This window comes from Anopheles coluzzii, chromosome 3 (genome assembly GCF_943734685.1).
Source record: "Anopheles coluzzii chromosome 3, AcolN3, whole genome shotgun sequence".
NCBI classification, from domain to species: domain Eukaryota; kingdom Metazoa; phylum Arthropoda; class Insecta; order Diptera; family Culicidae; genus Anopheles; species Anopheles coluzzii.
The window spans coordinates 55476691-55491871 of NC_064671.1; the positions used below are offsets into that span (position 1 = coordinate 55476691).

The 15181-nt window shown below is 38.4% G+C and overlaps 1 protein-coding gene across 16 annotated transcripts in view; it reads left to right on the forward strand.

Annotated features, from left to right (window-relative positions):
* The window catches only part of LOC120959617 (putative uncharacterized protein DDB_G0289263), a 33342-nt gene that overhangs the window by 11214 nt on the left and 6947 nt on the right, over nucleotides 1–15181 (forward strand). For 8 of the 16 annotated variants that reach the window (XM_040383127.2, XM_040383133.2, XM_040383130.2 and 5 more), the window contains one exon: nucleotides 14598–14917. In XM_040383127.2, the coding sequence (XP_040239061.2) occupies nucleotides 14598–14917 (320 nt within the window). Of the gene's footprint in view, nucleotides 1–3687; nucleotides 3811–3835; nucleotides 3927–5676; nucleotides 6296–14597; nucleotides 14918–15181 lie in introns of those variants that run through there. The other 8 variants (XM_040383119.2, XM_040383125.2, XM_040383124.2 and 5 more) reach the window with 5 other exon arrangements.

The window sequence follows — 15181 nt, forward strand, 5'->3', positions numbered from 1 at the left end:
CGTGAGATCCATTTCGTAACGTGGGGCTTCCGGTGAGCGGAGGATCGTGTGAGTCGTCGCTTCCTACATTGTTTCCATTGCATCCTTTCTCTTGCGTTCAGCAAGTACCAGTTAGTATTTGCATAGTCACTGTGGGCACTGTTGCAAATTGGCAAACGATTTTTTTTTCTCACCCCCGCAAAACACACGCATCGCGGATGGAAAATTGGAAAGGGCGCAGGAAAATGGAGGAGAAAATGGGGCCTTCAACCTGCGGCCGCGACACCCTTACGCTATCATTATGCGCTGCTACCAACACCCCTATCAATCGTTCACATCGAATCAGATCCGGTCGGACGCGTCTGCAGTTTGGCTGAGGCGATGAGAAAATGTGTTTCGGGCAGCGAACGAAAGCGTCAAGGCTTTAGCAAACTTTCGCTATTTTTCACCGTGCCGTAACCGGTGATCGTTCGCGTGAGGCAAGGTGGTAAGGTTAGGTGTTGTGTTTTGTGAGAAGCATCTTTTTTCACCGGCTGAGAGTCTGTTTGCTTGGCCTAGGGTCTGTAAATACTTACGAGTGACGTTCTCCGGTGAACTCTTGAACTTGCACAACTCATTAAGCGGATTGTTTATCATCTGGAGCACGGAGCAACGGCGGCAATGTGGCATATTTTGTAACTCATTTCCACTAGGCGATCTTGTTCCAGTGAGTGAGGAAGGATTGTTACTAAACGCCGATAATTGTGTTACATGCACCGTGCATGGGGTCGCAGTGCCGTCTGCCCTTGCGTTAGTTCTCGCTTCCGTTGCAGTTTTTGTATCCATGCAAGAGAAGGAAAGACGTCGAAATTCACGATGCTTGGTGGTGGCTTGTTAGGCGCAGCGGGAATGGAGCGTCCGGGGTATTACAGCACCGTTAGCATCCAACGAGCGGCAAATGTGACAAGATGAGAAAACAAACAGTAAAGAATAACCTGCACTGCATCAAACATCCGCTCAGCATGTTGTATACCGGCTTCAATGCAAATTAATTTGGTACGAACGGAAAAACATATGTTTTGAGAAGCATGATGATTTGTATTCGGTAGTAAAATACACTCTTCTGTAGGGGCGCTACGTAAGTAAAACGATTATTTTCTATCATTGTTTAAGAAAGCAATTTCATTTACAAGTGCTAGTTGTTGAAGGATTTTCTCACAAATGTTGTCTGTGACGTTAATAATTTCATGAATTGTTATGAATTCATGTCATTTCATGATTTTTTTTCATTTTCTATATTGACATTCTTGTTTACTGCTATTACTCCCAATAAAACGAAACATTTACACGGCACAAAAAATGATGATCATACATTGTATAAAAATAAATTGTAAAAAAATATGATCATGTAGTGTATAATGATAAATTGTAACATAAATAAGCAATACGGCAAAGCCGTTCCTCCCGAATAAAAAAAAAAAATAGCATAGTGACTACAGTTGGTAAATCAAGAGGACACAAAAATACATAATTGGTAGTTACGATTGCGATTGATTTTAAATAAAAAAAAAATCTTATTTTGCAACCGGTTTATTGGCCCTCAACGAACAATCAAAGCATAGAATCGATTCATTGGACCATCTATCTGTCACGAGTGATGCATAACATGAGCTACAAATTGTGCAATGGAGCTTTACCTCCGGACTTACTTCACTTATGGCGCCACCAATTGTATTTCATGTTTGCGGCATCCCATAAGATCGAGTCCGCAAAGATTTGCAATCGTTGAGATATGTGTTCCGCTTTCCGAACACCGTTCACTGCCACTGCGTGCAAGCCGTTCGTGTGCGATAGTGCAAGTCCATCGGGCCCAAGTATTTTTTCAACCCAACACATTCTTCATATGACAGAAGAACAATTTTCATCAGCAAACTCTGAAGTGTTTAGAACGTACTTTTTATCATAAGTTAGATTGATTTAAAAAAATAACCCATGGTGCATAAGGTAACGTCTTCCAATGAGCACCGTCTTTGTAATTTGCCCACAATCTGCTTAAGAAAATACGCCTCCTCCGGAAGAATATTACTGCATTGGCAGCGCGTTTCTATTTCTGAATTTGTTGTTATGAATCCCTTCTTAATATTCTAAGCCGGCAAAACTGTACGTAAGCCGGGATCGAGTGCAATCTACATCCTATTGCGCTTTGCTAATGCAACATCGTGCATGCCTCTGTGTGGGAGCCTTACGGGAAGTATTTCATTGTGTTAGAAAGGCGCGTTCTAGAATTTCTTGTACTGCCCTTTTTATCCACATGATTTCAGAAACGTAAAGAAATCGAACCATTCCAACGCGGTTGAACGGCAAAATTAAAGGGAGACACAAAAATCAAAACACAACATAAACAAACGGGAGCGCAGCTCACTGAACTGCATCCTCAAAATGCTGAAGTAGCGCGTAGCGCCCGGAGGGTGAAAGAAATGTGAGCAAACGCGTTACGAAAATAAAACGACATCTCCAACGGGAACACTGAGCCAAGATTGCCTCAAGAATACGAGCTGTACGAGAATGGTGCAAAGACATTTTCAGTCAAAAGGTTTTGCTACTTGAGAGGAACGGAGCTTCAAGATTATGTCCGGGATAGTCGGGTCGTTGATTCGTAGCTTTCTAGAAACGAGGTGCAATCTGATTTGTTTAACGTTATTGAATTGTTTGTACAACATCGAACTATGCTCAGTTGACACATGTCTTATATTGTGTAACAAAAGTTAATCTGCTATATTTATGCATCTAAACGCACCCTCGTACAGTGCAGCTATATTAATCGTTTTGCCTTAAAAAAGTTGAACCAATCCATTCTCGTCTTTAGCGATTCTGACGCATCATCGTGATGATGTTTCTTGATATGGAATCGTGCCTACGAACGGGACGGTTTCAGTTGAGAGAACAACACTCCAACTCCAACAACCAGGGGCTGCTCTGTAGATGTGTAATACGAGCGTTTTATTTACATCACTCAACCATAGAGCCATATTCTGTGCAGATGATCGTCTCGTGAACGGTTCCCAATACCATGCCTTGCGCTGGATCGTACTTAAACGTATGTGGACGTCGTTTGCCTGTAATGATCATTAGACATGTTTGCAAAGTGTGGGATCCATCTTGCGAAGAGCCATCATTCGTGTGGGTAGCATGATGTGGATCGTATGGAGAGTGAAAACAGAAATAATGCAACAATTTCAGAAAATAATCTACTGTTACTAAAACAATTATTAAGTTTTTAATTATTATCAGACAGACATGTATGAAAATTTTGAATAATTTTCGTACTGTTCCCTTATTTACCACAAGTTCGTCAACGAAAATCTGCTCATCTGCTTGTTGGAGGTGCGTCTCTTGTCTTGTGATAATCTTGAAAACCGAACGCACCCAGAGAGCTAGTATTTTGCAGACTGCTCTTGAGATTCCTGCGTAGCAACTGAAAATAATCTCTCCATTTGTTTCGCGTTTGGAGATGGTACCCTTTTATGAAACGCCGCTAGATAGAGTAGGAGAGAATGAGGGGGAGAGAGAGAGAAAAAATCAGACGAAGAAAAAGAGAGAGAGAGAGAGAGAGAGAGAAGGAGAGAAAGAGCCCTTTTCTCGAACAGCAAGTCCACGATGCGCAACACGAGCAAGCCAAGAGAGCACGAGTGGGATGATTTGGATCACAAACTGACGAATTTAGTAGCATCGCGACTTCTACGGCAGCAAGATCACCACCGATTTTGACAACGACCACAGTGACGGAAGCAACAGCTGTGGCCCATAACATGTATGGCTTTGATGAGCCGGTTTCGGGCACATAGTTTGTATGTTCGTAGTGTTTTGAGTTGGTGATGGTGATGAACGATCAATAGACCGTGATTTCCCCATGCTGACAGTCTTATGCTAGGATGAAGTGTTACTAAGATATAGTTACTTAACTTCTGGTAGGCTAACAATGGAGAATTCCCACTGTATAGTTTGTCTAGAGCAGGAACCAGCTCGATCCGTGGTGGAAAATAGGTGCATTAAGATAATGCTGCAAATTTCCCAAGTGGTTTGAATGTCGTTTACATTCAGCGATATGTGTAATGAGTGACTAGGTGCAATTGATGGAAAGTGCCAATGTGTTTGCAAATGCGAGGCATGTTAATTGAAGGCTTGATGAATGGTGTAAGCCCTGGTCGCTGTGGTTGAACGGTGGTTGCGGAAGGAATCAAATTTCTCCGCGTCCAGTTATTTAACTTTGGGTAAAAGTGTGTTCAGCTTCCAGCACGGTGAGAACGGTACGGTGTAACGTGGCATTTACATAGGAGCAGCATCCGGGAGATTAAATTTCCCTGCAGCCGGTCGCTCATCAAAGAGCTAGCTTAACTTGTGCAACAATGTTCCCCGCACATAATGATCCCCGTGTGAGAGTGTTTTAGTGATTGATTGTGAATATATGAGGAAGCGTACGTTTGTGGAGATGCTCAATGCTAACCACAGCAAAGGTTCATGACATTCCGGTGATGAATGATCGTTAGCTTAAGTTCATTCTCATGCACATTTGATTGCTGTGCGTTTTTCAACCGACAGAGGATATTGTTTCTCATTCGTCAAGCCGAAAATGGGCTCCTAACTGACCGGTCGTGACAGGTCGCGAGCAAATAAATACCTCAGCAATCCACTACGGGTTATTTTACTGCGCGTTCAAGGCTTAACATGGAAGACCATCGCGTAACAAGCGCAAGGTGTTGATTAACCACGATTAGCGCCGCAATGAAAAGAGTACATTTTGTAATTCTTTAGTTTGAAGTACTTAAAAATTCAAAAAAAAAACCAAAAACAGCACTACTAAAATAAGATTACTTTACAACACAAACAAATTTATTTTGTTCTATAGCTTCATCCAACCAATAAAGCAAATCTTTTATCTTAAGCTGTTTCGTTTCATGCTTCAGTAAACACAATAATCTATATGCTTTCTAACATCTTTTATACGGCTAATGGAAACACGAAAGGAAACGAAAATATCTATTAGGCACCACCGCAAAAACCCATAAGGAAATTGATCGAAAATGCGCTATGCCATTTAGGTTGGGCCCGCCTTTGTAGGTCCGATGGGTGACGGCACTGGCCACTGGGTTACAACGGAGGGAGGGAATTTCTATCCGCTTCCGAAACCAAAAAACCCACCAACAAAAAATGAAGGGTAAAATGATCAGAAAGTAAAGGGAAACTATCGGTTTCGTTGAACCTAAGTGAAGGTAGGGTGAAGAAATTGTGAAAATACGGTAGAAAAACGGCAGCACAATAGGGAACCAATGATGGTAATAGAAACAACACTTAATTATCAACTTACTCTGGTGACAGGTGCCTGGACTGCAAGGGATTGTTTGTCGAGTTCTTAACACGAAATTTGCGTTGTCCCGTTAGAGCTTTGTTGTAGACGAAAAGATAAGTGAAGTGCAACACAGAATGATACTGATTCCTTTCCAAGATCGGCGTAAAGTGATGAAAGTATAAAATTAAGTTAATAGACAACATGACTTGTGTGATTTTCGAAGATTGGCCTGTTCAAAGGAAAGGAAACAACAAGAAAGTGAAATTTTGACCTTTACGCGGATGTGATACGCGATAAGTGAAGGGTGATATTCTATAACAGAAATGTGTTCGTTGAAGGTTTTACTGATTTTTTGTTTGTTTTGTTTAAAGCCATCATTTACATAAGCAGTGCGCGTTATAATATTTAGGCGACTGTGAATCATCTTGTTATTGTGCAACTGTGCGAAGTGTATAGCAAGTTTCTCCACATTATAGTAAATTGTTGCAAATATGTGGAACAAATTGTTTAAGAGCAAGTCAAAATCATCAAAGAACCTGTCCAATCGTTCATGTTCCTCTGGATTGGAAACCTCGTCACCAAAACCTGGCCCATCGAAATCTACATCCAATGGGCTAAATCTGGTATCCCAGTACGAACAGTATGGCAGCAGCTTTGAAGACATGCCAGAACCAGTACGCATGCGAATGCGCCCTGATACACACGATTCAAATGTTCTGGATTTAGCCAGTGCAACGAATCATCGAGATTCTATCGGCGTTGAAATGTGCGGCATACCGATGCGTCGGTCGAAGCTGTCTAGTGCATTTAAAAGCCTAAGTCTGAAGCGAAATGCTTCGAAAAGTCGTCTCAAATTAGTCACCAGCCCCGAGGAGATTTCTTCAGTGCCCGGTTCTGATGGTTACCCCGAAGGACCACCGAAGAAGGATCTTAACGACTACGAAATCCTAAGTGCCAGTAAACGGGCATCGCTGAGACCGTGCAAGTCAGGTATGTTTCGCGGGTAACACGAACGTGTCGATACGAATACTGCAAATGGTCATAAAAGTGCCCAAAGCAGAGATTGCAAATTAAAGCGTAGATAAAAAAAATATAACAGCTGGGATTGGAAACCGCACAGTAGTTGCAGGGAAGTGCCTATCCATTATGTTTAGAGAAAGCTCTCGCCATCGATTTTAAAATACATCAATCACTCGATAACCGACAGCGGGTTAATTAGATTGGTTTATAACTAGAAACTAATAATAATATGTATATAAAACACTGGAAACTCAAATTGTGTGGCCACTATGAGAATCTTTTACTCAACTCTTTTTATAGCTTTCACACGTAATGGAAGAAATCAGTAATATTGCGAAAATGACATCAGAGATAACTCTTATCAGCCGGCGAAAACAACCCCTGATTCATTGGACTATCTTGGAGTGAAAAAAAATGCAATATGGCATAATTAATTTCACGAAATAGTCCACAGTTCAAGACTGATGTTGATACCAACACATAAACCTTGAAACCTTGAATGACACTAACGTAGATTTGCTCAGTGAGCTTTTCTGTTCCCTTCCATCGGTTAATTGCAAAGTAAAACCTACTCGTTAAAAAAACGGTCAATAAAAAAACCTCTAGTAAACACATGAACTCAATCGAGAGAGACTACAATCCATCCCTTTCATAGGCAATTTCGTGCATACTTTTATCTTACCGACGTACTGTCACTGGCGTCAGTATTTGCGTTGCGGACGGACGCGTGTTGCACATGGCTTGTATATGTCAGAGTTGTTTTTTTTCTCACTTATTATCGCCTTATGAATGGTTGAACTGCAAATGTATTCGTTGAAGTTGCCAGGACGGGTGTGATCGAAGGAAATGGGTCAGGACAAATGTATACGATGATAAATCAATCCCGTGTACATGCGCGGTTAAATGCGAGGTACCACAAAAACGTCAGTTTTGTGGCACCCTGCAGCTTTGTAAAGGGGAACATGATGAAAGTAAATATGACTAAAATAAATTTAACATGATCCGATTAAAGCTCACTTCGTTGAACGGTGGAGTGCGTTGAGCATGGAGCGTAGTGTCTAGGGATGAAAAATAATAACAACAATCTGGGAATCAAACACAGGAAAATGGTAAACACTAATGAATAATCCATATGGCACATTTACGTTGGAGATTTAGCCTTTTTTAAGGTTTTAAGTCGAATATCGTAAAAGCAGCCCAATCTCTTATCACACTAAAATCTAGCAAATTAAATAAGGAAACAACTATGAAAACACTATGTCTTGCCACATACGGTTGATTTTGTGAAGGTCGTCACGAAAACAGAGGAATGAAAAAAAACAAATTCCAATACAATCGTTTGGATACTTAACCATAGAATGCAGATAAAGAACATCATTTGGAAGGAAAGAAAAACAAGCCCAAACTGGTTTCGTTCAAGATTTAGTAACAGGTGTACATTATGCAGATTTGGAAACAAAATTCGTTTAAGCGCTGGTTTCTAGCCGGTTCTTCATATCCAATATTCACCAATTTCATACCACAACATGAATATCTTAAATGATCGTTTCATTTAAGCTGAGATTAACCGGTTTGCTTTTTTTAACGTATAATGAATTGCGAGATGAGGATGATTATTGTTATTTCGTTATTGGAATTGGTAAACCTTAAGCTGCATAATTATTTGATATCTTCAGTATGCAGAAAGAAAACAAAACGGCTCTTCAAAACAGGTTGTTTTTTAGCTGTTTTTTCTGACATGAATTAATTGCCTTGTTTGGCAATTTAAGGAAACATTGGCATCGTTGGATTTGCAACAATAAACCGATTTATGTAAATGACCTAAAACCTGAATTCCAGAGACCAGAAAAATTCATACAAAGCATTGGCAGAAAAGTCAAATTTGTTCTTATTGACAAAGACTGTATGATACGGCTTAAACAATTCTAATTGAATTGGTAGATTGGATATACCAGAGGGGCTCGTAATCCTGCCCACAGTCTAAATGCGGCCCGCGAGCTGATATCTTCAGGCCCGCTGTAACATTTTGCTACATTATGTTTTAGTTTGATCTCATATTTTAATACAAAAAAAACTCTCGTTATCTTCACTATGCAACAACTTCAGCAGCTGTTTGATTACTTTTATTAACATTTTACAATAGCTTTTCAATGAACTTAAGTAAGAAGTTTGATATTTTTTTGTAGATTTGTATTTTTATATCGTAATATATCAAGAAAAGCGAGCATATTTTATAAATTTGGCATACTGTCTCTGTAATTCCTTTGAATTATTGAAAAATGTCAAAAATTGTATCTGTACTTGTAAGAAATAATAAAAAAATCATTTCTGTTCTAAGCAAAATACATATTTATTGCTATTAAAAAAACATTTGGACCTTTACTCTGGCTTTGACGTGTGGACGGCTAGGATAGAAAGCATACAAAAAAGATTCTCCAGAATAGCAATACACCGATTACAATGGGCTTCATCACAACATTTAGATTACCTGTCACTGTGCATGTTTCTTGGTCTGCAAACCTTAGAACAGGTATGTCAAACTGGCGGCCCGCGGGCCGCATGCGGCCCGCGTCGATTCTGGATGCGGCCCGCAAGAGTATTTTGAGAATTGCTAAAAGCACTGCAAACCCTAAATCTGTTATTACTATTTGTCAAAGTGTATTAAATTTTCCAGAGAAGGACAATCCTTTTGTTGGTATATGGAAACTAACATGAATGTACCCATAACATCTCATAAACTTATTTTACACTAACGTACATATCAATCGAGACCTTTAAGAATCATTGAATCGAATGCAAGCTCAGTCGTATTATGTTTCGATTAAATTCTGAATATTAGCATAGTTTTGTGCACATTCGATTGCGCATTCTGTATGGAAAAATAGATTTGCGTCAACTGTCTACAAACGAAAAAGAAATGAAAATAACTTGATACACACACTAGGAAACTTCGCAACAACTAGTGATGGATTGTCGGAATCGCATCCACGGCTCAAAACCATTTCCGATTTTAGCTATTCTTACTCCGAATCCGGCCAAAATCAAACCAACAGTTCCGTTCGGTGCCGTCCGAAGCCTATCTTCTTCTTTTCTTTGGCTCAACAACCGATGTCGGTCAAGGCCTGCCTGTACCCACTTGTGGGCTTGGCTTCCAGTGACTAATTGATTCCCCCCATAGCAGGATAGTCAGTCCTACGTATGGCGGCGCGGTTTATTTGGGGATTGAACCCATGGCGGGCATGTTGTTAAGTCGTACGAGTTGACGACTGTACTACGAGACCGGCTCAATCGGCTATGGTCCGAAGCCTATAGAGCCGTTTAAAGCCATTCGGAACCGTTGGAGTCATCGGTTGTCCCACCGAATTTGACAATCTCCATGCCCCCGACTGCCGAGTAAAGGATTCATTCGGCTTCGATTTTTCCGACCTTAGAATGTTACATCATTGATATTCGATTGGAGCCACTTCTGTTTTTTGTCATAATCATGCCACCATAAATGTTAATAAAAATGATTGTAGCCAAGTTGGAATTATTTGTACCCAACATTCTGCAAGACGAATTAATGTAATTTCCAACCTCCTCAAAAATCAAAACCAAAATGATATGATTACGTTTAAGCCTAAAGGATTAAGATTAAGGATAAAAATAATCTAAATGCCGAAGCCATGCAATACAAAGCTTATTAATAGATTAGCTCACACAGTCCTCAATTCCTCAATTCGCGAATCATCTCCCTTCAAGTGTCAAAAACAGATTTGCCGATCTGTATGGGAACACACACCACGACTCTTCGTCAGATAAAATTATCGTAATTTAAAAAAAAAAACTTATTCGTAAAATACGGGTTCTTGTTATAAGAAATGAATATATCACCAGAACACTTGGAACTTGGAAATTAGCAAAAAGTAATGTTTCAACACGTGTTATTACAATTTTTCTCTTGATCTGTCAAAACATTGCAAGCAAATATTTTTGTTATTCATCCAGTGATGGATAGCTCGGATTGCTTGAAAAAGATTCACTACAGGCTGCTAGACTTCTCCTACTTCAGTGAAAAAGTGTGTTTAACAGATATTTTCTAGCAGAACTGCCGTAAGAGAACGCGAGTAATGTAAAATGTCCTTTTTTAGTAATAACGTTGAAAGTACATTAAAAAAATTTTCTCATGTAAAAAGTAGCACATATAAAAATAACATCGCGAATTTGTACATAACAAACGATTCCAGATAAGAAGCGAGGAGTACACAAAAAGTCAATTTGTTTAACAATAAAAATGTAAAAAAGTATTTTACATAAATATTGGGGTATATTTTCCATTCCCAACTTTGCGGCCCGCGAATCACTGAAATTTTGTACTTGCGGCCCTCTGATGAAATGAGTTTGACACAGCTGCCTTAGAATATAGACGTCGGGCATTACAAGCTACTTTTGTCGCGAAGTTAATCAGCGGAGACATAGACTCTCCCTACCTGCTAGAAAAGTTGAATCTTTATGCTCCTGAACGACCTCTCAGGGTACGTGAGCTGTTAAGACCTACGTTCTCAAGATCTGCACATTTTTACAATGCGCCTATTAACCAAATGATATATAGCTTCAACAAATATCAAAGATTCTTCGATTTCAATATTTGTATAGCTCAGTTTAAAACAAATTTTCTCTCATTTCCTTATTGATAGCGCTGTAGCTATGTTTGTAGATAAATTAAGGATTTATTATATAAGTAAGTGTCCCAGCAAATCTATTCAAGATACTAAATGACAAATAAATAAATAAATAAATAAATAAATAAATAACAAGAATGATTGTTGAAATTTTGTTTGTGATACTTAATTTTTAACAATTAATAACTGTTTGTTTGCTTCATTACCAAACATTACAATACGAACGTTTGTATAACAAGTTTGATTGAATTCCTGTATCTCATGTTATGAATCGTAGTTCATTACAATTTACAGAATAAACCGGTTGGCTTGATTAATGCCAAATCTTTCAGAGTTGCTGTAACCATATTGTGCTCTTAAACAGCTGGCACATAATGGAAACTGCAAAACATACACGAAACTCCTGTATCGACGATTCACGTAGATGCCCTTATTTGATGTACGAGTATGTACACAATTTCGGTGGCTCGGCACAGTAGAAAGATATCTCTCTTACTCTTTGGTGAAGCAGCTTTTTATATGAAAATGTTGAACCAAAGATGGTTGGTGGTGGTTGCTCGAGCACCCTTCCATGCATCAATGGAAAAAGATAACAAATATCGATCTCGTCACGATAAGACGAGAACGTTGGACACGTTTTGGGACAGAAACCTGTTGCGAGTTGCATTATGGTAAACTAGTTTTCGGTAGTAGTGAGTTGTCGATTTCAGTTGCGAGTGTTCAGTTGACATGGAATGAGCGAGGAATTGAAAATTCGATTGAGTGTGCTCTATAAGTGAGAGACAAATATTTTCTGTGATGTGTTTTTCTGTGAAAACATCCTCTTTGAAATCAACCTTATTGTGGACTCTAACTTTAAAATGCGGTTTGTAATGTTTTGAAACTCATTTGTTATATAAAAAACAGCATTTTAAAACCAAATGAATGACAAGTGTATGAAAACGACCTGACGCTCTGTGTCAGTTTAACGTGTGTCGTGTGTTGCTGCTTTTGCTCTTAGTGAAAGATCTTTGTTAGAACAGTTATGTATGGCTGTTAACCAAACAATTTTGTGAGACAAGTGAGCAATGATTTCGATAAATGTAGTTAAGGATAAATATGTTAGACGACCTATCCATGACACATAAATACTAGCAGGCAAGTGGAGTTTTACATATACTACCTCACTCGTGATGAAGTGGTAAGTGTTCTAGTAATTGAAAGTTTTAATTACATTGGACAGTTTGGAGCGGGTTTTGCTCGTGGTGGTGAGTTTTAACGTAAAGTGTGAAGAGTAACGCCAACAGAACATCCGTGAAGTCACACCAACGCCACCCCATAAACAGGAAAATAAAGTTGTGTGCAATATTTGTTAGAGTCATTTGATCTTTGCCCGAGCGAAACAGGGAATAGTGGCGAAGTGTAATTAACACCATTTGAAGCATTAACAAACTGATCGTGTATCTTATGGTGATCAAAACACAAAAGTGCACACTTAACAATCGATGTGGGTTATGGAGCTAAAAGTGTTTCGAAAAGAATCAATATCTTCATTAATCATTGGACCAGAGGCTATGGATCTAAATACGAAATATTTGTGCATACAAAAGTACAGTCGCCAACTACGACTTAATAACATGCTTATCACAAGTTAAAATCTGGTATGAATTCAAGCCTTATCATACACAGAAATGGCCATTCTAATGCAACTGATTATATCGAAAGTTCTAGATAACCCTGTTCATTAGTGTCCTAATGATAGGAATACATCCCCGATAAAAGATATTGAGATATCAACCGAAATGAGTACAGGATTCTCCAAATTAAATTGCCTTTACTTATACAAGATAGTATGTTATCGATAATGAACCACTTACTTGGGATTATTGTGCCAAATATATACACAAATAAACATTGAAAGAGTAAACTATAATGTTGACTTAATTTCAACATTACTACATTGAACGACTTTGAAAGTGGAAAAATAAGGCCTTTTATATACCGTTGGAACGAGTTTCACACTTTGAACAGTAAACAAAAACATGCTGCAAGTGACTTTCTTGGAATACTAATCAAACGCCACTCTGAACATGTGATCCAGTGGTTTAAATTCGTTAGCACGTGTCTGGAAAATGAGTTGGTATGTGGAGCGTAACACTATGTTCGTTGTTATTGCAGTCAGGAAGTAGATCAGGTGGAATGGCTTGCCAAATGAACATTTCTATTCTGATAGTGTGATAGATTAAAATGATTTTGAGATTTTTTCGTTAAGTTTCTGGTTTGACATACGTAGTATATGCTAGAGAAGTTATTGTTATATAATGTCTAATATTTAAACGCTTTTCTTCTATCCTTATCAGATGGGAATTAAATATTGATCATAAAAAGCAAACAATGTTATTTTAGTTATATTAATGTTATAATTAATAGTATTCGTTTATCTATCCCTGACGAAAACATGGGTTTAAACGATCTAAAAAATAATTTTTTTTTTATAATACAGCGTGCTATTAGAGCATAGCTATTTTGACACACATTTCCTTTTTCACCATTTTATAGATAAATTACTAAAATAAATTTAACTTATATGAAAGTTTTATTACAATGACTGTAGCGATTTTTTTATACAACATATATGCACACCGATTTGTGGTTGGCCTTATTAATAGGAATGATTACAACGGGTAACGGTTGTGTAATAAATTCGATAATACTAGAGCCCTGGGATGCAATAAATAGTGAAGAGTTGCATTAAATAGAGCAGCACGATTATCGAAATAAATGTTTTCTTATCAGTGGTTTATCGTTGACATATATTAAAGGTTAATCTGGCGATTTTCCCAGCCGAAATGCTGATAACTGATTAAAGTAATTAGCTTATACTCATTTTGAAGTTGAAATGCTGATTAAATTATGTCATCACTTTCAGATTATGTATTAGTCTCAATTGAAAGTGCTTTAGGATAAAAAAGTGATGAAAAAATAATTAATCATAATCACCCACTGCAACAAATAACAAGTGAAACCATCATTCCAACCAGTGAATGGTTAAAGTAATTAATCCTCAACAACAAAATGAAGCTGAGGTAGTTTGATCTCTAAATCGAAATGGCTACGAACAACCGGTCCCGTGCTCGACATCTACATTTGTCTGGTCTCCCACAGGCGAGTAGCAAAATCCACAGGCATTCGATTGCGATAGCTTGTCTTTGATTGAAGCTATACGATATCAAATAGCCTTCGTCTTTGTGTTCACTTACTGTAACAGATGGACAGGCAGGCAGCGACCGAGACCACGATGTCCCGACATGGTTGACTGATGTTTTAATCATTTGCGCCAGGGTTGGTTGGCATGATTAATAATTCTAGCAACAGCACCGAATATAGATCACAGCGTTTGGAATGGAAATAGCAACATACACAGAGAGAAAAAATAATGCTATTAAAAATGCACTACAACAGATTTCTCAGATATGATAATCGAGCTATAGAAAGATGCAGTAGCTACATCATTTTTTTTTTCATTTATAATGTTTGTATGTTGGATAAGAAAGGTTTTATTCACTCATTTCTACAACCTTTTTCTATTTGAGTAAAACAATTCCCGTCTGCTACTGTTACATTTTTTCCAGATAATAATCTCAACGAAAAACAACTATACACGGAAGCCGAAAAGGAAGAGCCTGTCTACATTGAAGAATGCAAGTCTTACGAAACATTTGACCCGTCGTACGAACCACCACCGAACCTTGAACTGCAGCCATGTCCCATCTGTTTGAGAAAGTTTGCACCGGCGTCGTTATCCAAACATACCGGTATTTGTGAGCGAGTTCAAACGAAAAAACGGAAACCGTTCGATTCCTCTCGCCAGCGACGGGAAGGGACCGAGCTTGCGTCTTACCTGCCGAAGAATTTTGGACTCCCTCAAAAGACGGTAAGCTCCTCAAATGAGGTGAGTTTAAAAAAAAATGTTTTTCTTGCTATTTCCGCGACGTTGAAAAATGTGTTATACTTGTATACGTACAATATATAAATGTATAAGTGCCAAAGAGAAACATGAATCCCGGTAAAGTTTGCCAATATATGCATGTTGTCATTTCTGTGTTGCAATATTGCACATTATTGATTGCAGCATTTGCACATAAACATTAATTTTGTTTTCTTTTACATGTGTTGGAATATTTAAAGCTAACATTATTTTTACTATTACTTGTTC